The sequence below is a fragment of the Hippocampus bargibanti genome, linkage group LG12 (assembly GCF_051943395.1).
Source record: "Hippocampus bargibanti isolate YZ-2025 linkage group LG12, ASM5194339v1, whole genome shotgun sequence".
In the NCBI taxonomy this organism is placed as follows: domain Eukaryota; kingdom Metazoa; phylum Chordata; class Actinopteri; order Syngnathiformes; family Syngnathidae; genus Hippocampus; species Hippocampus bargibanti.
Genome location: NC_142745.1, coordinates 10,959,399 through 10,969,617, shown reverse-complemented (window position 1 = coordinate 10,969,617; position 10,219 = coordinate 10,959,399). Strand labels below are relative to the sequence as shown.

At 39.7% G+C, this 10,219-nt stretch overlaps 1 protein-coding gene across 1 annotated transcript; it reads right to left on the bottom strand.

Moving 5' to 3' along the window:
* Nucleotides 1-2: 2 nt before the first annotated feature.
* On the bottom strand, nt 3-8,737 carry LOC148890456 (anti-Muellerian hormone type-2 receptor-like; the record flags this gene model as incomplete). Its single annotated transcript, XM_089010696.1, has 10 exons — nt 3-445; nt 520-656; nt 1,283-1,439; nt 1,513-1,658; nt 1,751-1,865; nt 2,968-3,189; nt 3,256-3,332; nt 6,962-7,054; nt 7,365-7,526; nt 8,518-8,737. Coding segments are annotated over 10 exons (1,446 nt in total), but the record flags the coding sequence as incomplete, so codon positions are not given.
* Nucleotides 8,738-10,219: the final 1,482 nt, after the last annotated feature.

Genomic DNA, 10,219 nt, shown 5'->3' with positions numbered 1-10,219 from the left:
CTGTTACACGAGTCTATATTATAGTGATCATTTCGGTGTCACGCGTTTATAGAAAATGCACATACTGTTATGATGCTTCCAGTACAAAAAAAATGTAAACGAATTCCCTGTTAGACATCTTAGAACTTAACACTGCCTTCCGTCCATGACAGGAAAGCTTAGCTGGGTGCACAGCTGCCATTTTCAACAGAGAAGCAGGTCAGTGTGTACTATACAGAGACCTGCAGGCTTCATCTTTGAGATGCTTCAATTTCAACTCAGCTTTATTTACACACTAAAAACATGAATTAATATTTAGTACTTGATATTTAACATACAAAGATAAGTGTCATACTAAAGAATAGGACTGAAGCGAGACTAATCTGTTCACAACACACTGAGCAGTCAGCCGGGCATCTGGGTCCACGTCCCAGCATTCTGTCAATAGATCTTGCAACCCTGGTGCCTAAAATTGCCCCAATTTGGTATTTTTATTCATTCCAAAACCATTGAATGAAGGTAGGTAGAGGGAAAACATACCTGACTCAGATCTTGCCAATGTTCAGGGATAGAGGGTCTTTTTTCCAAGTGAGACACATGGACGGTGAGACTCTCCCGGGTCATCTGGCCTCCCAGCTCACGTTCATAAGGGAGGAGATGTTGTGGCACGGCGCCATCTGGAGAGGGAGACATTAGCCATCCATTATCCGACATTTAGTACTTCAATAAGATAGATGTTCCTAACGGTCGTTTGTAAGGTGAATTTGTTCGTAAGTTGCGTCAGTGCTATATGCCAAGTATATGCCAAGTATGTAGAACACACAAGGAATTTGTTTCCAGTAGAACACGCTGCATTAGTATCATCATCAAAAAATTGCTAAGTGGCATTATACAGTTCCATTTAGGCTACGAATGTATGCTATGGAATGTATGTTTAAGGCTTATATAGGAATGTTTAAGGTTTATATAAATATATTTAAGGTTTGTATAAGTAACTTGTATTGGTTTGTACTGAAAAATAAACATTTAAGAAAATATATGCTCTATAAAGATATGTACATGTACAACTGGAGATATCCAAAACAAGACTTCCTGAATAATCAGCACGGGTCTTAAAACGTAAAATGTAGCTATATGCGGTGGAATCTTTGTAAAATACGCTCAGTAGAAGTCATTTGAAGTGATTTTACAAATTATGGACACAACTAGTCCGCCGGCGTCGGTTGTCCTTTAAAACGTGAGGCAATGTCAAGAGTACAGGAATAAATTTTGAGTTTGAGTAAGTGTGCATGACGGATTTTACCTTCAAACAAGTCAGAACAGCGCATGCATATCTCCCACAGCAGCAAACTTAAAGCGTAGACATCCCCGTGTAGAAAGCAGCTGCTCAAGTGGGACACGGAACCTTCCAGAATCTCGGGGGGCATGTAGCACAAGGTGCATGCTGCCTGGCTTGGACTCTATAGATGAACAGAAAGGTGGCTTCATAACTGGGTGACATCTTTTAGACAAACAGAGTATAAGAGTATTCACCCTTCGATTTCCCATTTGGCGATGGCAAGAGGACGCGCACAGGATGGTAGCGCTACCGAAATCACACAGAGCACAGGTGCCATCTGCCCGGACGAGCACATTGAAGCTGCTGAGGTCTCTGTGGGCCACAGGTGGCTTGTGACCCTCTGAAAAAAAAGTAAAACAAATGGAAAATGTCATGACACCGATAGAAAGTAAAATTGGGGAAAAGCTGTAACGATTGCAGCCTAATTAATACCTTTTGTGAGCAGATCTGAGTGGAGATAGGAGAGTCCTTGTGATAAAGACAGGCACAACTTGAGTGACAATGGCCAGCTGTTGGTGTTCTGACTCAGAAATGAGCTCAAAGAGCCCTGAAAGTTAGTGAGACAAATAGTTTTTCAAAGAACAGTGGATGGATAGATGGATAGCTAGCTAGATTTTTTTTGTTTGTTTGTCCTGTTTTTCAATGAACAATAAATAACAAATCTCATCTTCAGACTTAAAACCTATAGAGCAGTGGTTTTTAACAGTGGTACCAAACCTAACCGATTAATATGCGCATTCACAGAGCCTTTCATTAGTGAAAATCAAACATGGCGATATTTATTACAAATTCAAGATATAAAAAAAAAGCAAGCGCATTTGTTAAAAACAGAAAAATGTAAATAACATTTTAATATGTAACTTTTTTTTGTATAACATCCTATCACGACAATCACACCACACGTTGAGTAGTTGGCAAACTAAATTTCCCACAGCACTGATTGGCCGAGCGATGTCATGTGATCATTTGCAGCCAGTGAGGGCCAAATGGCAGTGTCATAATTACCATATTTTCTGGAATACAAGTCGTACCTTCAACGAATGACATATTTTAAAACGTTTTATAATAATAATAATAATAATAATACATTTCATTTCTCAGCGCCTTTTAAAACTCTCAAGGCCACTTTACAGTCACAGGATGAGTTTTTCTGTGGGTGAGCAGCGGCAGCCACAGGCGGCAGCGTTCACTCAACCCCAAAGTAACTCAGATAGAAAGCTAGCTTGCACGCTAATAGATAGCTAATAGCTCGATAGATAGCCAGCCAACTAGATAGCAAATAGAGAGCTAGCTAGCTAGCCTAATAGCTAATAGCTAGCTCAATAGCTAGCCATCTAGATAGCAAATAGAGATAGCTAGCTAGCTCGATAGCTAATAGCTAGATAACCAGTCAGCTAGATAGCAAATAGAGAGCTAACTAGCTAGCTCGATAGCTATCCAGATAGGTGGGCCTTAATCGTGCATAAAATACGGTAATTAACATTTTGAGTCGCGTGCGTCTTACCCTCCATAGTCGAGGCTTCATCGAACCCCGAGGTTTCGATCGAACCCACGTTAAGAACCACTGCGATAGCGCATACATTGCCTGGAATAGCACTATTTTGAAATAGAAAGTGTTTATTTCTATTTGATTCCATTTTGACACTCACATATTCTGCCAACTGCAGAAATAGAAGCCAGCTGCCATCTTCCGACCTTCTCCCGGTACCCAGAAAGTCGATGATCCCCGCGTGCCTCATCAGCGGGAGACCGTAGACTTCCTTCTCGGAGCTGAAAGCATGGTGAGCATCAGCAGGGTAGACTTTTACAGCCACCATCGATCCTTGGTACGTTCCTCGCCACACTGTGGCAAAATGCCCGCCGGCCACTATCTAAGAGGAGAGATAGATGTATTTTCAGGCAAGAATTTAAACAGTTTTGCTTTTTAAATTGTTTACCTGCTGCAGTTGAACATCAGTGACATCAATGTGGGACTTTTGCATTTGTCCATGAAGGGTTGCTTGTGTGTTCTCTTCTGTAAGCAAAGTAATAGGGACGGCTCAGTCAATGTCCATCTTCAGACCTAAACCACATCGAGCATGTTTTACCAACTAAAGAGGTGACTAAAGCTAACAAGAGGAGCGGGATGCTGACTCGTCAGTCATCGCAGTATGACCGAATGCTCTCAGTCTGCGCCAAATTGAGATGACGAAAAAGACAATGCGGGCTGTAAGGCCAACCGAGATGAAATTATAGGTTGCATAATATATTATTATTATCAGTATATTATTATTTGTGTGTTACTAGTATATTGTTATTGTTGCTCTTATTGCTCTTATTATTATTCTGGTTAGTATTATGATTACTACCTGGTTGGCTACCTAGCTAGCTAGCTATTTGCTATCTATTAGCTACCTGGCTGGCTCGCTAGCTATCTATTAGCTATACGGCTACCTAGCTAGCTGTCTATCTGTTAGCTATCTCTTGGCTATCTATTAGTTATCTGGCTGGCTCGCTAGCTATCTAGCTGGCTATCTATTAGTCATACGGCTACCTAGCCAGCTGCCTATCTATTAGCTATGTATTGGCTATCTATTAGCAACCTAGCTTTCTATCTATTTCAGTTACTTCCGGATTGAGTGAACGCTGGCGCGTGTGGCTGCCGCTGCTCACCCACAGAAAAACTTATCCTGTGACTGAAAAGTGGCCTTGAGAGTTTTGAAAGGCACTTATAAATGAAATGGATTATTATTATTATAAAGGAAGTCACACCTCCAAAACAAGCTATGGGGGAAAATAAACTTGTCAGTATGAAGACATAAAGCCTTTGTGGCTAATTTATAATACAATCCCTTCTCAAAAAATAGTCCTCAGCCTATGAGGTGATCAGATAGGCTGGGTCCATAGCCACTTTCAAGGGTTTGAGGGAAAGATAGAAGCGAAGAAGGAACAGAAGATGAAGGCTGGGAAAGGTAAGAAGGCAAAAAGGATTAAAGGAGAATGACGTGAAAGAGGAAGTGGAGGAAAATAATTAGAACGAAGCAAAGATGGTGTGCAAGAATGGACGGAAGTAACCAGTTAAGGAGGGAAGGAAAGAAAAATGTATGAATGGGGAGAAGGAAGGAATGAGGGATGAATGAAGAGAATAATATTAAAAAAGGTATGACACAAAAACATGGAAAGAAAGAAAGAACCGTAAAACTAGCTTAAAACCAGGATCCGAAATCCAAACTGACCGCGTCAGAAAACATGTCGTCCTCACCAGAAGACCTGCTTGGATACTTTCACATACCTGTCAACCGGCCGTATTTTGCCGTACTCTGTACGATGTTTGCACATTTTTAGATGTGTACGGCATACAACGTTTGTATGCGAAACACAAAAATTGTTCAATATAATTGTGACATATTTTCGATTCCGTTTTCGTCATTAAATATTAGCAGTGCTAACAAATATCGCTACTCGTAAAAAGCGAAGTCGACCATCGAGAAAACAGGTCCGTGCGAAAACTCTCGAGAAGAAACATATTTTCCGATAAGACAATTTCCGGTCAAGTGGAATTTCATTTTGAAATCAGTTAAATTAAAAACTACCGTTTTTCCGCCGTAATATCATTCATATTTTAAAATAAACATTGTACATATTAAGAACACAAATCATTATTATTATTTTTGCTGTGGGCAAATTAAATTTGTCCACAGCAAGAAAAAAGCGACAATGCTCTACAATAAAGAACATACTTGATTATTGCCAGAAATATGTTGTAACTTGCCAAAAGTATTCATGTTTACATGTGAAATTTTGTTAATAAAATTGCGCAATGAAATATTACACACCCATATGTTTTTTTTTCTCAGTGAGGTCACAGTGTCTCGCAGGTTGACAGCTTTCAAAACCCAGACATGGCCCACCTTTTCGAATGTATCAAATTTTTGTAGACGTGGACAACATTCCCAGCCAACTACTCATTGAGACATGGAATCTACTGTATTGTAACTGCTATTTAAGTAACTACTATGAGCTCTGATACTTGAAGTGAGCATTACACCTCTGATAAGGACCAAGGTCAACCCTGTGGAGAAAGTAACATTCAAGGCTAAACAAAAGCTGTGTGTAGGGCGTGAAATACCATACAAAGGCTCCATAGAAGCGCATATGCATCGTAGTTGATATTTGGCGCCTTATCAAAAGACACTGAATAGCAAACCGGAAAATTAACAGCCAAGACGAGTCCCCAAAAAGAAGTCGGTTAACTACTAAGCTCGGTGTTACTTATGCTAGCTATGAGCTTTGGTCGGCTACTAATGTAACTAAACATGTTGCAGAGTGGTTACTAAAGTGAGTAATTATCACGGTGAATAACCTCAATTTCTTACAAGTATCTTTTTCACAAAACATGATGAAAAACACAGAAGAGGAATGGTAAAAAAGAAGCCGGTCAACTACTCAGCTCGGTGTTACTGTACTTATGCAAGCTATAAGCTAATAGCGAATAGTAAGATTAACACATAGCCCACAAAATGGGCTAAATGCTGCTTCACGTGTTTGTTTTTGGACAAGAAAGTACCGTATTTTCCAGTGAATAAGGCGCACCCAAAAGCCTTAATTTTCTTCTAAAGATGACCCTGCGCCTTATACGCCGGTGCGCCTTTATATGTGAAGTAATATTGAGCTACAACAGGTCTCGCAACTACTGTCAGCCACCACCGACTCCATTTCCCCTTGTGGAGGAAGTAGTGTGTAACCTCAGCCTCTACTGTAGCGCCTTAAATTGGGGTGCGCCTTATATTTGAAAACCTTTGATCTATTTATGTATTATATTTGTATATTTTTTTTTCATTCATTGAAGGTGCGCCTTATAGTCCGGTGCACCTTATACAGATTACATCCGATTTACGACCAGCTCAATTTACAACCACCCGTACTTACGACCACGACCCTATTTTTTTACATTTTAATTCTACGCCTGGCACCGCAACGCGCTAGCAGGCCGGCAACGCGTAGGACAATTTTGGCCAGGCAGTGGGGGGTTGGGCGGGGGAGTTTGCGTGTCATTTAGCCTCATAGTCTCTTTTCAACATTTTGAATGGATTTCAACTTATGACCATTTCGACTTACGACTGTTTGGTCGTAAGTCGGATGTTACCTGTATTAGGAAAAAGTTTGAAAATACAGCATTCATCAGGGTGCGCCTTATACACCGGAAAACACAGTACAGTTTGCCCGCTACAAACAATGTGGAACAAAGAAATAAAAATTGATGATTATGTTAAAAAATGTTAGATTGTTTAATAAAACTATCGTGTGGGTTGAACCTGCAAGAAAAATACTGTATTTTTAGAATATAAGGCGAATGACATATTTAAAAACCTTTTCCATACATAAGGCAAATATGAGGTGCATGGTCAGCTTTTGAATAAAATCTAGAGGCTTTTAGATGTGCCTTATAGGGCCGAAAATGCCATACAGTAAAGTCTCGTTATATCGATATTCAAGGGAGTCCGAAAAAATATCGATATAACCGGGACTATCGATATATCCGACCCTGTTTGCATGTAATTTTCTCCGTGCGTGCATAGAAATAGTATCGATATAACCGGGACTATCGATATATCCGATATCGATATAACGAGACTTTACTGTACTTCTGAAAATAGCAGTTACCTTTGTGTCGCAAGTGACATTTCCAACGCACTGCCGCAATCACCAAGCCCATGAGCAACACAGTGGAAACAATGAAGAGCCACCAGGTTTTGTCTACAAAGATATAACGCAAATTCCAGTATCAAGAATAATGTTTACAGTATTTTCTGGCTAATATTTGGACAATAGTAAACAATATTATCAAAATTCAGTATGCCATTTTATGTCACGTGAAAGCTACGTCAAATAGCCCAAAGATGGTTAATGGTACGCAGCAAAAACGTGGTCAGATTCCGCTCTTGAATTTATCTGTGGAACTGTAAAAAGTGTATAACCGCTATTCAGGAAATACGGCGGTTTTAGTGTTATCCGATAAGTTGGCTATTTTGGGGGTGTTAAAAGTGATGAGCGATAAGGATCATACCAACGGAGTCGGTGGGTCCTGGTTGTTCATCTGATGACACGCCCCATGTGAGGTTATTGTTACAGAGGTCTGTACTGCACACACATTTCACCAGACGGTTGTTGAAGCGGCGCTGTGCCTTGCAGGTGGTATCGGGGCAAGATTCTTCAGTCAAATCGCAAGCTTGAATGGATGACACGGAATAACACATACAGTAAAGTCTCGTTATATCGATATTCAAGGGAGTCCGAAAAAATATCGATATAACCGGGACTATCGATATATCCGACCCTGTTTGCATGTAATTTTCTCTGTGCGTGCATAGAAATAGTATCGATATAACCGGGACTATCGATATATCCGATATCGATATAACGAGACTTTACTGTATTTAAAAACCTTTTGCATACATCAGGTGCACCGCATTATAAGGGGCACCTTCAATGAATGACATATTTTAAAAAGTTTTCCATACATAAGGCGCACCGCATTATGAGGCGCATGGTCAGTTTTTGAAAACATATTTCTTTTAGGTGCGCCTTATAGTGTAGAAAAGACGGTACTTTTTTCATAATATAATTAGAATGTACATCTTTATTATTGTAAGATTTCCACTTCAATCTTTATGTGGGACAGGAGATGTGAGATAATCTCTTTTTGACAATGGATGCTACAGCTGCGTGTTTCCTTTCAACATTTAAATTGTGTGCGCATGTGTGTGTGATGTGCACATTCCACCACGACATCCCTGATCCACTGCTGAAAAGGACGCTCTGATCATCTCCTCTTTCATCTAGAACTGCTTCATGTCACAAAGAGGTGATGAGAGAATGAATGACTGTGTCTTTGTGTTGTCACGTTATTTCCTATTTAGTTTTTTGTTGTTGTTTTTTTACTTCAAGATGGCGCCGCGAGAGTGGCTGCTTTTGCAGCAGCTCCTGTATTTTGTTTTTCTACTTCTTCCTTTCATAACTTTTCTGCTGTGAAATGTAAATTTCTCCCCTGCTAGACGAATAAAGGTACATCCAATCCAATTGAGGTTCTCCTTTTCAGTGCCTCACTCAAACCTCCTTATGCTCAGATGTCTGTAATTTTGTGACTTGGAAACTAGAATTCAATAAGGAGTAGTATTCATGAAAAAAATGCCAGTCACACACCTAAAAAGTCATCTTACCAAGAGTGTCAACCTCCAGCTCTCCGTTGACAACGAGGAAGTAGCCTACACAGCAGTGTGTATGTTCACAGACCTGAACTGAGTTGCTCACGTTGCCCGCCTCAAAGTAATTTTGGTTCTGTGCTTTGACCTGGAAGACGCATTGTCTCCTCTCGTCTGACAAACCGCCGGAGAGACAAGGAGAGATGCATTCTGGGAAAGGAGAGACCGTAGTCAGAATTCAGAGGGTCAAATCATTTCGACAAGCTTAATTGTTGAAATGAAAATGTTGGCTATAGAACCATTGGCAGTTCATTTGTATGCAAGATGTGACGGGTTAGCCAGCCCATTAATTAGAGGATTTTAAAAGACACGCACAAACTATACATAGTGTACCAATAACAATTTTTAATGAGTTTATTTTTGTGAAAATGTACAAAAACAAGTCATTTTTTTTGCAAACTTTGAATGGGAATTTTTCTGCCAAACAGCCCTTTGCATTGGAGGGATTTTTCTTTTTATTCAAAGCATTTGTATACTTAGGAGTGGATCTTTTATGTTATGCACATGAGAATTAAATTATATAAACTCATTCACTGCCATTCCCAAATTTATTTGAGAATTGAAAATATGACGTATGTATGTATTGCATTGTATTTTGGACAATCGCCCTCATTTCAAGCTCATACAACTCCAGACACATAATTTAGGAATTAACTCTTTTTTTCGGATGAAAGAAGAGAGTCTATCATTTATTACGCTGTATTGAACGTTTATGTAGTCCTAAAACTCAATATTCTGTGGGTCCTGCAATTTGAGTGAAAACGATACAACCCTGGCACTGGTGTGGACACATTTTGCACATTGTCTGGCAGTGAATGCTGTGCATTTAAAACCAAAAGATTTTGTCCTAATTTAGAATTTTTACCAGAGTTGGGCATCCATCCATCGAGCTAGCTACCTCGCGAGCTAGCTAGCTATCCAGCGAGCTAGCTAGCTACCTCGCGAGCTAGCTACCGAGCAAGCTACCTGGCGAGCTAGCAATCTCACCAACATACTGTATGACAAGCTGAACAATGAAATGCTCTTATTAGCAGAAGTTATACTTAACCTGCGGCATCTAGGTGTTGCCATTCATTCATTGAGAAAAATAAATAAATATAAGAAAAAAAACATTTCCAGGATGTTATCAATTGTAAAATGTAATAAAAATGTTTAACCCGAGCATCTATTGTGTCCATAGCTCATTTGTTACTGGTATTCTCTTAATGGACAACTACTGTGCCCACTAAAAATTGACTTTACACCAATGGAAAGTATTTTTAAGCATATTTGTATATGTCATGCTTATTTTAAGTAAAAATCCATTTTTTTGAAAGAACATGACTCACCCAGACCCAACAGAAAAAGGAGCCAACATCGCACTAACATGGTCACTCAAGAACCTGGACTGGTTGAGAAGGAAGACTGTGTGATGTTTTTTTTTAATCTCAATCAGTCATGGGAATGTGAGGGGAGTTCCCGACACTTCCCAGCATCACTCCCACGAACACACACCTGCAGTCCACCACACACAAACACCATCTTGGCCATAATAATAGGAACACCTCTAATGAGGGACGACAGGTGAGTAAAGTTTGTATTTTTTTTTTTACAACCTAAAAAGAAATACCGTACATTTTTATTTTATTTTTTCTTTGACCAGAACAGTGAGGACAAGTTA